Raw genomic sequence first — 18,066 nt, forward strand, 5'->3', positions numbered from 1 at the left:
CAGCTCTGCGCAGACAGCTGGCACATCAGACCTTGAGCAAACTGCCCAATGACCACAAGAGCCCTTAAAGAACGAAGGTACCAGGCCAGGTTTATTGTTGACAAAGCATGGTAATAGCACCTGGCAGACTCTATGAGGATACTAAGAGATGTATACCCATGACAATGGACTAGCTCAGTGAATGGCGGGACTTTCCATTCCCCCCCTGGACTGGACAAAGATACACCCTCTGACATACATCTTTATTCCCTGATACAAACAAGTTAGTATTACTTCCCCCTGACATGGTGGCTAGTTATCACCTCGTACATGTTGGTTTGATCAAAACATCTTTATTACATACTGTTATCCTGACCTTATCTTTTAGAAGGAGTCAGTGTGTTCCTGTTATCCTTGGGGAATGTTTTTTGTACCATCCTTAATATCAGGATGTTCTGGTACTGCTTAATACTGGGATGTGTTTGCATGAGTATTCTGTGCTTAGCACTTCTGAGGAATGTGTATTTTTGCAATATTAGCCCTGTTGCCAGATTCTGTGAGCATGTCCTGCCTCATACCAGGCTTCTGATACAAGAGCTTATGTCTTCCCATTACACCTACCACTTAGAGGGGTTGGAAGACTTATTTAATGTTTACACAGCACTTTGGAAATGTTAAATATTCTATATCTGCTGCTGCTTACTTATTGTTGTTTATTAAATGTTCGAAAAATGCTTGGATATTCTTGGATGAAAGGCACTACAGAAGTACAACGTAGCGTTAATAATAGTAGCAGTTTATTGCTGCTTCTCTGGTTCACTGAATATTGCAAAATATTTTGACAAAGGTAAAATATAAGATAAAATTAAAGAATATATCCATCAAGAATGTTTTAGGATGAGAAACCATAATTAAAGTGCAAATAGAGTATTCAACATACTTTAAAAGAAAAGAAAAAAGTGTGTATAGGGGGGATAAATAATGCAGATCTGATGATTCCTCGTAGCTCATATTTTTAATGTTCTGTTTATTTCAAAGGCATAAAGCTAATTACGGGTAATATCCACAATAAACAGTGGCTAAAGGGCTTAAATGTTAATTTGACATGTAACCAGAGCAGATATAGCAATTATAGAAACTAATGAAATCTTAAAGAAAAAATAACCTACCCCCAACCAAAGTTTTTGCCCCAAAAGAGAAATGCCAGAGACTCCATGAAGTCCGCTAAGGGACTTCACTATTACTATTGATTTTACAGGGAAAGACTCAAATACTGCAGTGATAGATGGCAGTATAAAACCCAAGATAAATAAATAGCAATTATGTGAAGTGGTGCCACTAATTTAAAATGAATAACTCTTTGTGTAGACAATCCCTAAGTCCAGTACCTAAGCACAGTGGAGCACTACTTTAGCAGGCTAGTAGAACACCCTGTTGTATCTAGTTAGTGCAGGTTTTATCGTAAACTGAGTTCCCTGACTTATGTGGGTTCATTTTAGAAAATAAATGTTCTTTCGGTGCCATTTTTGCTCTCCGTATATTGACAGATTCTGCATATAGACATAATGGCTTTGTCTACACTACGAGCTGGGGTGTGATTCCTAGCTCGTTTACACATAGTCATGCTAGCTTGATGAGAACTAGTGGGAGTATAAATAGTGAAGCTGTGATTGCACTGGCAGTGGCAGCCATGTTAAGTACATACCCACACGATTCAGGCAGGCTTGTACTCAGCATGGCTAAGCCGTGCTGCTACTGTCTGTGCTACTTGCAGTTAGCACTTGTATGTGTACTCGAGCTGGGATTCACCCCTCACATAATGTAGACATAGCCAGTGTAGTAATTTTAAACCATGTTATCATGTTCATGACATACTAATGTGGGTCACTGCTGTATATGTACAGCTTTCATACTGTTAGAGGAATCCACCAGCAGTTCTACAGTCTGTGGACTGTGACTCACAGATAGGCTGAGAGTCCAATCAACAACTACAGTCTTCTGGGTATGAGCAACATTTCTTCCTAAGGATACAACTAAAGTCTTGTTCAGAAGGGCCTAGTTTTAGCAGGAGGGAGATTTTGCTAGCTACCTATTTTCCTCTGTTGTTTCTAGGGCTGTCAATTAATCACAGTTAACTCACGCGATTAACTCAAAAAAAATTAATAGCAATTAATTGCAGTTTTAATTGCACTGTTAAACAATAGAATACCAATTGAAATTTATTAAATATTTTGGATGTTTTTCTACATTTTCATATATATTGTATTCTGTGTTGTAATTGAAATCAAAGTGTATATTATTTTTATTACAAAGTAAAATGATAAACAAAAGAAATAGTATTTTTCAGTTCACCTCATACAGGTACTGTAGTGCATTCTCTTTGCTGTGAAAGTGCAATTTACAAATGTAGATTTTTTTAAAAAAATTTTTTGTTACATAACTGCACTCAAAAACAAAACAAAGTAAAACTTCAGAGCGTACAAGTCCACTCAGTTCTACTTCTTGGTCAGCCAGTCACTAAGACAAACAAGTTTGTTTGCATTTACAGGAGATAATGCTGCCCTCTCCTTATTTACAATGTCACCAGAAAGTGAGAACAGGCATTTGCATGACACTTTTGTAGCCAGCATTGCAAGCTATTTACGTGCCAGATGTGCTAATCATTCGTATGCCCCTTCGTGCTTCAGCCACCATTCCAGAGGACATGCTTCCATGCTGATGATGCTTGTTAAAAAAAAAAAATGGGTTAATTAAATTTGTGACTGAACTCCTTGGGGGAGAATTGTATGTCCCCTGCTCTGTTTTACCCACATTCTGCCATATATTTCATGTTATAGAAGTTTCGGATGATGACCCAGCACATGTTCATTTTAAGGATATTTTCACTGCAGATTTCACAAAACACAAAGAAGGTGCCAATGTGAGATTTCTAAAGATAGCTACAGCACTCGACCCAAGGTTTAAGAATCTGAAGTGCCTTCCAAAATCTGAGAGGGATGAGGTGTGGAGCATGTTTTCAGAAGTCTTAAAAGAGCAACACTCAGATGCAGAAACTACAGAACCCGAATAACCAAGAAACAAAATCAATCTTCTGTGGTGGTATCTGACTCAGATAATGAAAATGAGCATGCATTGGTCCGCACTGCTTTGGATGATTATCGAGCAGAATCCGTCATGAGCATGGATGCATGTCCCCTGGAATGGTGGTTGAAGCATAAAGGGACATATGAATCTTTAGCATATCTGTCATGTAAATATCTTGCGATGCCGGCTACAGCAGTGCCATCAGAACACCTGTTCTCACTATCAAGTAACATTGTAAACAAGAGGTGGGCAGCATTATCTCCTGCAAATGTAAACAAACTTGTTTGTCTGAGCGATTGGCTGAACAAGAAGTAGGACTAAGTGGACTTGCAGGCTCTAAAATTTTACATTGTTTTATTTTTGGATTCAGGGTTTTTTTGTACATAATTCTATATTTGTAAGTTCAATTTTCATGATAAAGAGATTGCATTACATTATTTGTATTAGGTGAATTGAAAAATACTATTTCTTTTGTTTTGTTTTTTTTACAGTGCAAATACTTGTAATAAAAATAAATACAAAGTGAGCACTGCACACTTCGTATTCTGTGTTGTAATTGAAATCAATATATTTGAAAATTTAGAAAACATCCAAAAATATTTAAATAAATGGTACTCTATTATTATTTAACAGTGCGATTTAATCATGCGATTAATCGCAATTAATATTTTTAATCGCTTGACAGCCCTAGTTAGTTCTTAATCCATTGATAAACGTTGACTCCCACAACTGCCTATAGAGAAGATAAAGAGGTACGACTTGAGAGCCCAGGCACTGGGTGTGTTCTGATAGATTTAGTGAGGAGCGTGCAACATATGCTCAGCCAAGAAGCTGTAGGGCATTTCTGACAGCCTGCTTAAATTGGCTTTTAGCTCCTCTTCTTTCTCCCCCACTTTCCTGTCCTGTGCTGTGGGCATTGATTTTTGTGCTGTGGTGTTTGATAATATCTGCTGAAAGGGAGGGGTGGAATGTTTAGGAATGTGGAAGGGCATTTTTGTTTCTGACAATACCAAATAGGGATTGCAAAGCCAAGTTGTTCACATTAAATAAGGAAGGGGTGTGAAGCACAGTTACCTAATAATAGAGACAGGTATGTATAGATTCTCCTTGCAGGAGTCTCTATGAGAAAAAGAAGCTTAAATCTACCTATAGCCTTTGCATCAGGGAAGAAGCATTATTAGAGTGAGTCTGCAAATTTTCCTCAGCACTTTACAGTTTGCTTTTCCCTGGGACCCAGTCACATCACCAACTTTCCAAAGAGCTGGGGGTCGAGCACTCCCCGCTCTTTGGAAAGTCGGCGCCTATGACTGCTCTGTCCCAAGCCCTGCCCCCACTCCACCCCTTCCCCCAAGGCCCCACCCCCGCCCCACCTCTTCCCGCCCCCACTTAGGGTGACCGGATAGCAAGTGTGAAAAATCAGGACACAGGGTGGGGGTTAATAGGCACCTATATAAGAAAAAGCCCCGAATGTCGGGACTGTCTCTATAAAATCAGGACATCTGGTCACTCTACCGCTGTTCCATCCCCACCCCGTCTCTTCCTGCCAAGTTCCGCCCCCTCTCCCAAGCATGCCATGTCCTCGCTTCCCCCTCCCAGCCTCCTGCACGCCATGAAACAGCTGTTCGTGGTTGGCAGGAGGCACAGGGAGGGAGAGGAGGTGCTGATCTGCGGGACCGCTGGGGGGTGGGAGGCACTGGGGAAGTGGGGAAGGACTGACGGGGGGCTGTCGATTTCCCCCCCTCCCCGTGGGAGCTCCAGCCCCAGAGCACCCACAGAGTCAGTGCCTATGGAACCAGTAATGGCTGTAGTGGGGAAAGGAGGAAACAAGAGAGCACAGAACAGGAAAGGATTGTCTTTCTACCTTTTATAGGCAGGGAGAATATAGTGGGGACTATCAGTATCTGCCCTTATGTACAATTAAAACTAAAAGCTATAGTCAGTTAAATTACTTGCTTTAGAAATCCAAAACTTAGTAGCCAGTGAATATACAGCATTATAACTTCTGGGTATGGAAAACAGCACCCTGTGCAGCTCAATTCCAGTTCTCAAACTGTGGGTCAGGACCCCAAGGTGGGTTGTAACCCCATTTTAATGGGGTCGCCAGGACTGGCGTTAGACTTGCTGGGGCCCAGGGCGGAAGCCAAAGCCCTATGGCTTCAGCCCTGGGTAGCGGGGCTCAGGTTATAGGCCCCCTGCCTGGGGCTGAAGCCCTTGGCTTTGACTTTCGTCCTGGCCCATCAGCCTGGGGCAGTGGGGCTCAGGCAGGCTCAGGCTTCAGTCCGCCCTCCTGAAGTCATGTAGTAATTTTCGTTGTCAGAAAGGGGTCACGGTGTAAATGAAGCTTGAGAACCCCTGAGTTATAAGGAATAAAATGTCTCAGAATATAACCCAGGATCCCACTGTACTGTAACCTAGGTGACAGGTTTCAGAGTAACAGCCGTGTTAGTCTGTATTTGCAAAAAGAAAAGGAGTACTTGTGGCACCTTACAGACTAACCAATTTATTTGAGCGTAAGCTTTCATGAGCTACAGCTCACTTCATCGGATGCATCCGATGAAGTGAGCTGCAGCTCATGAAAGCTTACGCTCAAATAAATTGGTTAGTCTCTAGGGTGCCACAAGTACTCCTCTTCTTTTTGTAACCTAGGTGGAAATCCATAGGTGTAAGTGGGATTTGTAAGCAGAAAACATGAGACATTTTTCAGTATTCCTCTCACTCCTCAGCTATCTGCCATCAGAAAAGCCTACTATGGGCAGCGGGGTGGTGTGTGTGTGATTCGTTGCTGCGTTAGATCTAGCTTGTTCTGCATTTTTGGCATTTTTATGTTTTGTTTAAATCAGTTTGCTTGAGGAGTATCTAAAAGTTTCTCTAGTATCCTGATGTCCCTGTAGGTCCCAGTGGATAGAGGGGAGGAGGAGATGGAAGTGGCTTGACTTCTTTGTTGCTTCAGTGAACAGACTTTCTGCACCCAGAATTGTTTTAAATATTTTCCTGGATTAATACCCTTGCGATCAAGCTGACCTTGTTGGCTAAACAAGATTAGCAGGAGGATTTTCAGGTGGGTTTAATATAGGTATCCCCATAGGATTAGTCACCAGCTTCTGTTTTACTATAAAAAACAAAATATACCAGTCTGTACTTGGTTAAAGAGGTTGAGTCACCGTTTGGTAAGTATCGCAGTGTAGTCCTTGGACCCTTTGGTATAGTTGCTGTATTGCCTTGTCTTATTTCAGCTGGGGTACTCTGCTCAGTATTGTTGTGACTTTCTGAATCATTATATGGGTCTTGGTGTGGAATGCTGATTTTCTTCATCACTATTGTGCTTTTTTAGATCTCCATTTTAGGGGAGCTTGAATACTTGGTTGTCATTAGGCCTCTCCCTCAGTCACAATAGAGGAGCTGGTGTACTAGTTTACAACTACCATTTAGTTTTGTATAGTTTCTTTGCGTTAGAATTATCTCCTAAGTGCTTTGCAGTCTGTTGCTATGTTCAGATATTTAACCAAAATACAAAATTCAGGGGAGCACCAAGGACACCAAATGAGGTATGGGTGAAGTGAGAATAAAAAGATTTTAGAAAAAAGTGGTTTGTTAAATTTGTGTATTTGAAATGATGAGATTATTGAATAAAATGTAATTAATAGAAAACACTATCTAACTGGGGAACTATCAAAACACTAATGAAAAAAACCCCTAAGAATAATGCATACATTTGAAAATTTACAGGAAAAGCAGAAAGGATAAGCTCTGGACTTAGCTAATGCCCAGGATACTTCAAAAAGATAATGCCCAGGGCTTCAAAAATTGCATCTCCTGCCCATTTTTCGTCAGTGATGACTACCAGCACTGCCTCTACTGTCTCAGAGAAGCTCATATTAAGTACACTATTTGCCACTCTTTTCCCATCCAAACTCAGCAGTTGTGAGAACTCCAGCTTTGGAAACACCTTATAGAGCGTGCAGTGAGGTCCAAGTCAGACCCAATCTTGGGAGACGCTAACCTGTACATCAGCCAGAATCATCAAGGAGTGCACCTCCCCAGTACTATGTCAGACTCCAGAGTGGAGAAGAGTAGAGGGAAAAACTCTTCATCTGGGCCCTCTCACAAACAGATCCGCACCTTCTAAGAGGAGAAAACACTCCCATACCCTATCCAAGTCGGGTGAGCCTTCACACCCAAGCCACAAGGATTTAGGCCCCCTAAGTCTCATGGGCAGGATCAGAAGGCACATAGGAGCAAGGGTCCTTTAACACCAGCCTCCGCATCAACTTCAACACTAACTGCAGTACAAACTAAAATGAAACACTGGGACCTGAAGTACTGGGTGCCGTTGAAAACCACCAGGTCGAAGACTCATTCACAGACAGTACCATCACGGCATCATAAGGAACAACTGTCTATACCTACTCCAGCAAAATGGAGTAACAAAACACAACTGCCAAAGGGGCTAGTGACTTATACCCACTTGGAAGGATATCTTCATCCTCCTGGACCCACAGTTTCCCTTGTTATCAAGACATACTCGTGAGAGAGATTCTAACACCAGTGGCAATTGAGGACTCTGGAAGAAGTTTATCTCCTGTCTTCTCCACTAGCTGCTGTGTCCCCTCAACAGGACCAACAGCACAATAGAGCCAGATCTGACTTTCTCATTCTTGGGAGATCAGATGTACCGGTGGAACCAGCTTCATCTCTACTTAGAAAGATCAGCCCAGACAGGCTCGAGAGTCTCCTATAACCAGCCTCAGACACAACAAACAGGGACCTCCTCCTTGGGACCGGTGGTACCCAATGCCTTAGGGACTATTGCAACCTATTTTTGAGCCCTCATACTGGCCTTATTAGGGTCACGGTACCTGGAATCTGTGCTGCCCAACAGGGAGTCTTACCACCCCTCTCCTTCAAAGGGTCTACCAAAGTCTCCCCCTATGGAATAGAAGGAAGACTATCCGGTACCAACAGGAATATTATCCTCATTACCTGATGAGGCTGTTGCCCCAGCCTCATTTGCAAACCAGACAATTGGACAATTTCAAGAGTTGTTACAGAGAGTGTTGGAAGAGCTCCCATATCTTCTTAGAGGAGATCCAGGACTCTCAACACATGCTCCTGGATCTCTCTCAGCCTATGGGTTCCTGTTGGGTTGCATTCCTGCATATTAAAACTGGCAAGGTCAGTATGGCACATGCTGACTACCTTTGACCCTATACCCAAGAGTACAGAAAAGCGGTACTTTTGTCCCAGCGGGGAGTTCTTGTTTACCCACCCTGCCCTTTACTCCTGGGTGATCCAGGCAGCCATAGAAAGATCCAAACAACAACATAGAAGGGCCACTCTTGCATATAAGGAAGAAGGGTGTATACATCTACCAGCCTTCAGTTTAGCATCTCAAACTATAAGGCCCTTCTTGCCAAATATGATTTCTCGAATTACTCTTAAGTTCCTGGACTTTAGGAACAAGTTATCTTAGGAAGACAGGACTCAATTTCAAGCCGTTACTGACAAGGGCAAACTAGTAGGCAAACCTCATTACAAGCTGTGGTTGGTGCAGCCAATGTGGCAGATACGGCATCAACTCTAGGGCGGCTGCCACTGTGATGTGATGGGAATCCTGGTTGCACTCTTCAGGATTTCCCAGGGAAGTCCAAAACACTGTTTAAGACTTACCCTTTAATCTTTTCAATGAGAAGACAGATGAATCTTTGCACTCGTTGAAAGACTCTAGGGAAACCCTCAGCTCCCTGAATATATATGCGCTGGCCCCGAAGAGAAAATGCCATAAACAGCTCTACAAACAGAGATCCTTACTGCAATCTTCCTTTCACCAGTGCTTTTATGAGCCACCTTGCAAATGTCAGAAACTGGAATGGTCAAGAGACCTTGCACCTTCTGCTTCAACCACAACTACTGAACCTCACCTGCGAACCAAGAGAGATTTTTGATGAGGCACTTGAGAGCTGCAAACCAGTACTGATGTTATCTCCACCCGATTCAGAGATCCACTTTGGGGTACACCTTGCAGAATTTTCCCACATTCTGTTTCCAGTTTGCTGATCCATTTACCTCCCTAATCCTGTCTCCCAAGAAATGAGGCCTCACCCGTGTCCAATTACTTATGTCAAGCCAGGCCTACACCATTAGCTTATTTTCCACCCTCAGTGAGTTCCTGAAGATATTGGTAATCAAACTAGTGAGACTGGTATCCCAGGGGACACAACTATATCCCTTTTGTGGACAGCATTTTAAAAAGGTCATCATCCAGAACAGCTTGGTGCAAAGCAACAGATCAGTCTTTGGAGATGATCTAAGTGCACAAATTTACAGTAAATCTGAGGAGCTCACACCGTCCATTTAATAAAATCTCCCATCTGGGAGAGGCAATACATACTGCTGTGGTCAAAGTGTCTGCATAATGAGATAGATTACCCAAAATCTAGACCTTTGTAAAAAGAATCACAGCAATCCACTGTTAATGATACCACTTTGCCTTCAAATTCTGAGTCTGGATGTCTCTTGCATAGATATCGTGCCATGGACAAGGCTCCAAGAGACCTACAGAAATTCCTGCTAGGGATCTGAAACTCCTTATCTGACGTGATGCAGAGGCAATGTTGTCTCCTCTTGATGCATACTTCAAGCATAGACCAGGTCATACTGAAAGGCACTCCCTGTTTTGGCTACTGGACCCTCAAATATTGATGTCTAATGCAAGTCTCAAGATGGAGAGAGCAATTACATTGTATAGCTCAGGGAGTATGGGATCCAAGTTAAAAAAAGAATCTGTTTATGTTAAGGGTAGGGAAGCTGGTGCTTCTAAGGGTCAAGTGCCAGCTTCAAGGGAGTATACTTCCTAGCACAGTCAGACAGCGCTACAACTACGGCATATCTACACAAGTGAGAGTGGTGGTGGGACAAGTGTTTGAATGTGATTTTTTTTTTTCATTATTAATTAATTCATCTAAATGTTTCTGTAGCTTTAGAAGTGCTTTTCTAGTGAGAAAGTGAGGGGGCATGCTTAAACCCAGTTTCCTAGCAACAAAGCTAAACTGCCTCTGAGATCTACACAGATCAAGACACGGCATATTACTCTGATGGGTCCAGAAGTTAACACTAGAAAAGTTTAGATACCAAATTTTCCAGTCAGAGTTAAGAAGGTGAGTGTTCACCTTGCTTTTCATAAAGCTGCGAGACAGTCATTTAGCAAAAAGTGAGGTTTTTCCAGGCATTGATTAGAGAGAGAGATGGATAAAGGGCAGAGGTGTCTTCACCAGGGCTAAACAAGAGAAATCTGAATGTCATAAGGAAAAAACAAACCAACAAATGAAAACCCTAATACTGCACTGAGAGATGAGACAGTACAGGGGGAATGGAATGAAAGTGATGAATAGGGGGCCAGTGAACACAGCTTGATGGGTTGGATAAAGTGCTCGTTTTGGTAGAGGAGTTGCACCATGAATGGCAACCAAGACACATGTAGAGCTAGGGTGAGAGCCAAAGATACAAGCAAAATGTTCAAGATCTTTGAAGAAGTTGCTACAATCAGGATGATGAGGGAAAAGAGTGACACTGTGAACAGTAGGAGGCCATGGATAAATGGAAGGCTGTTGCTATATGCTAGTTAGTTTCAAAAGCTGTTTAGCAGATTGTGTATGTGGGGGAGGAGTAAATACTGAGAAAGCTGGGTGAACACTACTTTCTCAGATACGTATCTAGGAGGAAGATAATAGGCAGTAACTGGAAAGTGGATTAATATCTAACCGTTAGATGTTGGTGGCTACCTGAAGTCAATCTTTGTTTTTCAAGGCACCACTCAACTGGTTCAGAACCAGAAGGTTTTATGCATAATGGTTGGGGATATCTTGTTGGTCTAATGAGAGCAGGGTCATTTAAAGACATACTGTCAGCTCAAAATTTCGTCCAAAAATTAGATTTAGTAATAACAAGCTTTTACCAAACCATAAGACCAGACCTTGTTCATGATCCTTTTCTCTTTAAAAAATGAATGCATTGGAAACTTTTTTTCTGAATAAACAGATACTCTTAGGCAGTGTCCGTTACCAAACCAATACGATCCTGAAAATGAAATGGTAATGAACAAAAGTTAAGCTAACTTCATTGGTCATTGCCCAACTTGAGTGAAATGCAGAAAATAAACAAATGGTAGAAATGGCAAAAAGTAAATTGGATTTTTAAATGTCAGTTTTAATCATTTTAAGATTTTTTTTTTTAAGTTGATAGCGTCCCTGTACCAGGCGCATTCTGAATTTTTTTTTTTAAATCTTTTCATTAGTATAACTTCCGTCGTTGGTGTCTTCTGTTTGAGGAGTCAGGATTAAATGACTTCATGACACTGACTCAATATTTTTTTTCCGTGCTTTGCAGGAGTACATGGTTTACAGGAAACATACCTACATGAGATTGGATGGTTCTTCAAAGATCTCCGAGAGAAGGGACATGGTAGCTGACTTTCAGAACAGGTAATCTACTTATAAAAGCAATGGATTATGCATTTGAGAAATGTTAAGTAAACTAAGTCACTGTCTCAAAAGGCTTACATCCTAAATAGAAAATGTATATATGGAGGGAAAGGGATGAGATGTAATGGAAATCAGTCTGATTGACCAGTGAAGTTTAGCTAACATCATGGAAGTTCCATGCTTTTTATTTTTGTCTCTATTTTTGTTTGTTTGTTTTTAATTTCAAATTAACCCTGATTAACTGAAAGTCTCACTGAACATGTGACACCTTCAGATACATGGCATTTAGTTAACCAGGATTTCTAGTCCTGTGGTGCTTGGAGCTCCACAGGGCTGAAGCTAAGATGCTGTGAAATAGAGTAGCACAAAGCAACTCTCCAGTACAAGAAAATCTGTCCTTACTTGTCTTGAATATGGCCTTGTCTATAGAGAATCCCAGTGGGAATGAAATGGTGGTATGTGGAGTACTATATGTTCTGTGGAGTGACATTCTGAGAGTTAAATTGAAATCACAGATGTGATTTTGAGCTTTCAAAATAGGCCTCATTCTCTTAAGTGCAGTATGTTTCACAGAAGGGCAAAAGAAATAAACTATATATTCTTTTAGGCAGTAGGGCTCTACTTACCAATTTTGAGGTTAAACTATAGGAACTGAATTATGTAGGACCAGTCCATTGTAATGAAGCAAAGTTTCTAAACCAGCCCTCTTAGGTTACACTAGCACAAAAAGAAGGGATATGGAGTCTACCTCACCTTATTACAGGGTTACATATTGTTGCACAACTTCATCTCCATCAATGCAAGTTATACCGACTATCTGTATTTATGTTTACTAACTCAAGTTCCTTCATGTAGTCATGGGATGTAACTTGCTAAGATGTTGCTGTGACAGATAGTCCACAGTCTGAGATGATGTGATGTTTATTGGTAAAACAACCCTTGTGAATGAATTGTTAGCCATTGAGAACAAGATCACTATCCTTTCACAGCAATAGGATTTATAAAATACTGTTGTTTTGCATCTTCCAAGGGATAAAAATACAGGTTCTAGAGTACAGGATGGTCTTTGTGCTGGCCTTGTCAGAGTGGAATTGCACTTTTGAAGGTGGAGCATGTGAACTCTTGGGTTTTGAAAATAAAACCAAGCAATGCCTTTGAGGCAGAAGGACTTAGAGGGATTGTGTGCTATGTAGTGTCTATTAGGTAAGCCTCCCTGAGCAGGAATATTTGAAAAGGGCGAACGTGTGCAAAACTTAAAGAAAAGTGAGATGAAAATACACTACCTAATATTTAATTGATTCCAGCAGTCAAAACAGGTTTCCAACTGGTTATGATCTCCTCTCTAGAATTTTAACACTTCTTCCTATGACAAGTTCAGCAAATTATTTTTATTAATGAATAGAACATCTATAAAGAAAAATAATCATTTCAGCTAGAAATCCCTTTGATATAAAGGTCAGCCAGTCTAAACAAGAATTCCTATAAAAAGCAATTTAAATTCCCCTTGTGCAGTATTTATTTGTGAGGAATAAGTCCGGGAAAAAGTCTGACTGAGACTAAAGGCTGTTCTGCAGGATGTCCTGGCAGGACACTGTTAACACACAACTATAGAACTATGATACATTCATAAGTTCTATAGTAAAATCCCCCCTCTCTCCCTTCCCTGTGACTTTTCCAGAAAAGGATATTTGGACCTTTCAAAACTGCAGATTTCATGCATCATCCTATTATTGATATCACATAGTCATTCAGCTTCAAAATATTTTACAATAATTCACTACTGTAGCCCCACAACATTCTTGCGAAATGGATAATGTTATCTGCATTTTACAGATAAGGCAAATGAAGAAAACAGACTGTAGTTTGTAGCTCAAGGTCAGTGTCACAGCTAGGGCCAGAATTCAGGAGTTCTTAGATCCTAGATTTATGCTCAGGTGACCAGATATTGCCTTTTTCTATCATGCTGCTATAACAGTATGAGCTGAAACAGTTGGAAAATCATATTTTATTTTATTTTTTTAATAAAAGGAACAATTTGTTGGGACCTTGAAGAAAACATTCCATTTAGGAACAATTTTTTATCTATGTAATATTTTCTGAGTTCCTCTTCCTTTATTCTTTACCAGTAGACATTTATAGTGAGCACTGAACTGTATTTTAACTCCCTTTTTTTCTGCCTGTCTCCACTCACCCCTTTTTCTCAGACCATCCAATGGGAGTTAGGTGCATAAATACCTATAAAAACCTCCTGGGGGGGCTTTTGTAGCTCGTTATATAGTGTAATGTTTGTAATGATGGCATTATAAACTAAGCAGATTTTTTTTTCTCTTCCTGTCTGCAGGAATGATATCTTTGTGTTCCTGTTAAGCACAAGAGCTGGAGGATTGGGTATTAACCTCACAGCTGCAGATACGGTAGGTGGATAGTTTAGTGTAGTAACACCAGATCTCAAGACTTATGTCTGTAGGTTAGTTAGCTTGCTGGTATTTTGGTTAATTTCAGTTGTAACTGTTCTCTTGCTTTATCCTGCCTTCACATATCCCAAACATCCTTTTCTCTCAAGCTTCCCTACATTTCTCTTTCTCCATTCTGTAGCAAAACTGATAGTCTTGCCTGTCTGTGTGAAACTCTGAGCTGTCTCAGCCATGGTTAGTTTTTAATACCACCATTCTTATCACAAAACTGCATTATCTTATTGATTCCATTCATATCTGGGAAACATTACTGCAGTTTGTTGCGTGTATGAGAAATAAAGGAACAGTTTGTAGACAATTGCCGACCTACAGCATTGGCTTTGTGAGATCTTGGAGACAACCCTACCCCTAAGAGTTTTTAATGTCTGCTTTATGGGTGAACCTGGAATGTAACTGAATGACACTGGGAGCTTACAAATAGCAGATAATACATTTTCACAATGGATTGTACTTTACCGCTGGACAGTTTAAACTTAAGCTTCAGTAGTAAAGGAATATGGTAACATATCTCAGCAAAATAATTACAGCTCTGTCCATTTTGAAAGCATTTGTGAAGTCAGAGAATGGGCAGAGCAGCCAATAAGCCAGGCTGTAGTACTTGTTGAATCTGTCAGTAGATTAGTACAACTCTGGCAATACAATTTCAGAATAATGGGTCAACTTTCCATTTCATGTCTACACCATATCAGGTGGCTGTGTGTGAACTGCTGCTGGATCACTTTAATTCTCCTTTTAGGACTTTAAAATTGGCGGTTGTTGAGTTTCAGTGGCCTTTTTTCTGAGATGATAAAAATTAGTTCAATAGGCATACACTGCTAAAAGAGAAGTAGAATAGAAGAGACATAATGTTGGCATTCAAGAGGGCATAGACTGAGTATCTTCTAAAAGGTGCTATACAACTTACATGATAAATCAAAGAAAATGGAATTATTACTGGGGCTTTTTCCCTCCAAGTATATGTACAGAAGGACATTTCAGGTGTCAAATAGCCACTATAACTGAGAATCTTGCCAAAATCCAGCACCCAGGTGAGGTTAATAGGATTTAAAAAAGAATGTACAATAAGTAAACAAAGAAATAAGCACAGTGGTCACTTTAATTAACATAGTGAGCACACTTTGATCCTTCCAAGCAACAGTTGGGACTTGCCTGGCTGTACAGCATTTTTTCAATGAAATATATTAAAAACTTGTTTTGGTGTTTTATCTTTTGTTTATTCTTTCAGTCTGATAAACTTAAGTTTTATAATGTCTGTTAGGTATCTGTTTGAGACTAACTTTAGTAAATAATGCACGGAATTGAAATTATTAAAGGCATTACATTTTAAATGGATGAAAGGAACTATATTTTTATATTATAATTAACCAATGGAATTTGCTGCTACAGGATCTTAAGTTTCCAAAAAAAAAGTGACACTAAAAAAAAAAAAAAAAAAAAAAAGAATAAGAACACAATTATAAATTACTGAGGATAAGAACTACAAAGATTTCCTACCCTGATGCTTCAGAAGTTTAGATCACCACCAGCCAAGGTCAGAAAAACATTTCTTCTTCCACCTACCCATGGTATAATATTGCCCAATTATGTAGGTGAATGGCAGGGGAGAGGTATCTTCTGTTGAAGCATCTGTCATTAACTACTGAGACAGGATATTGGACCATATGAATCATTGATCTATTCCAATGCTTGTAATCTTTTTAGTTTGTGTATGCTTAGATTTGACAGCAAGTAAGACTGTGGCTCTTGGTCTCAGAAAGGCAGCAGGCTTCTGAACCTAAAATCTCCATGGCCCTCTCCCTTTTTCAACCAGTCTGTCCCCATTTCCGGCCTCTTAAAGAAATGAGAACAAAGCAAGCACCCACCTGGTTACCTGTACAAACAAAGATGGATAGATGTCATAGACTTTCACGTTGTTTGGTATAACCAGTATATTTCTTAATTTGGGGTATTTTGAACTGGAATTTTGAGATTTATAGGTAGATACGGATAAGGTTTTTTGTCATGATAAAATTAAGCAAAAATTCTTGGAACAGTCACGGTAAAAATGTACTACAAAATCAGAGTATGGTGGGGGAGGAGGTCGAAGCCCGAGAGGGCTGGGGCGCTGACAGCCCACGCCCCACCGCCACCAGGAGCTGACAGCCTGAGCCCCACTGCTGCCTGGGGCTGAAGTTGACCGTCTGAGCTGAAGAAGTCGTGGAGGTCTGTTAGTCATAGAGTCCGTGACCTCTATGACCAAATTGTATCTTTGCTGATAGAATACTCTCTTGCTACGGTTATAGTGTTCTTCTGAAAGGGCTTGCACTGTGAAATTAAGAATGATTAACCTAGATTTTCTGCAACTTTATTCTGTTACACTACGGATTTATTTGGGAGATTGCAAAGTTGCCACATCCTTTGCATATTTCAAGGGCCAAAGAAGAGGTTGTATATCAACAGAAGCTGAAATAGCTTCACATGACTTGAAAACGAGGACTTCTTGCCTGGTTTTTTTTAGTCCATTTAATCTGCTTTTGTTTTGGGTTTATTGAAGATACTGTCTTCTGAATTTGAATTAGGGCAACTATATTTTGATATACAAAATACTTTCTCTGAATAGTCATCTTTACTCCTCCTCTAAATGTACAGATCCATTTACCCTTTACATGTTGGTCAAATCTTTTCTGCTGCTTGGATGATGGTAGCTACTGCTAGTGTTCTGGGCAAACCTTGATAGGCAACTTTGTGCCAGATGTTTCTGCTCCCACCTAAGAGACAGATAGTTCCGGAGCACCTGCTCTCTCCACTATTTTAAATCAAGAGGTGTTTTCTCTATCTAGGGAACTCTGCAACTAGCCAGTGCAAGAGGATGGCACAAGCAGAAAGTGCACAGTGCAGGGGACCCCTTCTCCTAGAGCCCAAAAAGTGTCTTGTACTCTTAGGTACCCCATATTTATAGGGCTCTGCATAACCTTAAATATGTTGTATCCCTGTAACATCTTTGGTCTCTAGATAGGGGCCAAACTCTTCAACAACAGAAAGCCATACGATCCTCATCAGACCCCAAACCTGATAATCAGGAAGAAAGCATTGCTCCCAGATTCAGCATGGCTCTCAAGTGAGCATCAGAAGACCAACAGTAGTACATGCACTTTTCAAAGAAAAACAAGAAGGCTGGCAAGCAAGACAAACCTTCCTCCTACAAGGGAAAATTATTATGGGGCTCCTCTCTTGTAGTAGATATATGGGGAAGCAAACCTTCCACTTCTGTACCTGCAGTTATTTGCTTGGTCAGCATTTCTGGTCTTCCTGTTCCTGTGAAAGAACTCTTCCAATCCCCTTGCGCCCCCCGGTGCAGTTGGATGGTTATACTAATGGGTCAGAGGGCGGGCACTACCCCTACAAGATAAGGGTCCCATGTGAGGCCCCATCAACCAACAATTATATTAGAAAAAGCCAAGAGTAACTTTAAAATGACCAAAAAGAAAGCAATTAAAGTCACTGCTCTTCCCTATCAGAGTTCACCAGTACTTTTCTTTTGAATGAGATGCCTGAAAATCTAATAAGACCGGGATAGCAAAGAAAACACTCAGGAAACTACTTCATGAAGTCAGAATCCTCCTTGGATACCTTGCCCCATGAGATTGGGAGTTTTCCAATTAGGAGAAACCAGAAGCTGACTCCCAGGTCAGGTCATTTGCCCACAAATACTTCAATACCATGGAGAAATAGGTGATCCTAGCACTCAGCCTGCATCAGATTCCTGATTACAGCAAGGGAGAACTGAAACACTCCATGCAGAAAAGGATTCCAGTGTAAATTCAGAAAACAGCCAGGTCTCTTCTTGTATGTGTCAGCATTAATGAGGTAATTGGATAAGAACAAGACCAGTCCATGAAACGTAGACACATCAGCAGACCATTTATGAAGCAATAAGGATTCTAAAAGAAGAATCAATTTCATATGGAAGTGCCTTAAACTGAAATAGCTGTTGTAGCAGTAGGGTTGAAAAACCAACCGAGACTTTTTTATCTGAAGAAAAATAGGAGAGCTTCTGCAGTCTTGCATAAGCT

General features: G+C 40.6%; 1 protein-coding gene across 1 annotated transcript in view; it reads left to right on the plus strand.

Annotated features, from left to right (window-relative positions):
- INO80 (INO80 complex ATPase subunit) overlaps nt 1-18,066 on the plus strand; it is a 129,401-nt gene that overhangs the window by 101,168 nt on the left and 10,167 nt on the right. Inside the window, exons 28-29 of the mRNA XM_037900465.2 lie at nt 11,446-11,540; nt 13,882-13,954. Of these exons, the coding sequence (XP_037756393.1) occupies nt 11,446-11,540; nt 13,882-13,954 (168 nt within the window). The remainder of the gene's footprint in view (nt 1-11,445; nt 11,541-13,881; nt 13,955-18,066) is intronic.

Source organism: Chelonia mydas, chromosome 6 (genome assembly GCF_015237465.2).
Source record: "Chelonia mydas isolate rCheMyd1 chromosome 6, rCheMyd1.pri.v2, whole genome shotgun sequence".
NCBI classification, from domain to species: Eukaryota; Metazoa; Chordata; order Testudines; family Cheloniidae; genus Chelonia; species Chelonia mydas.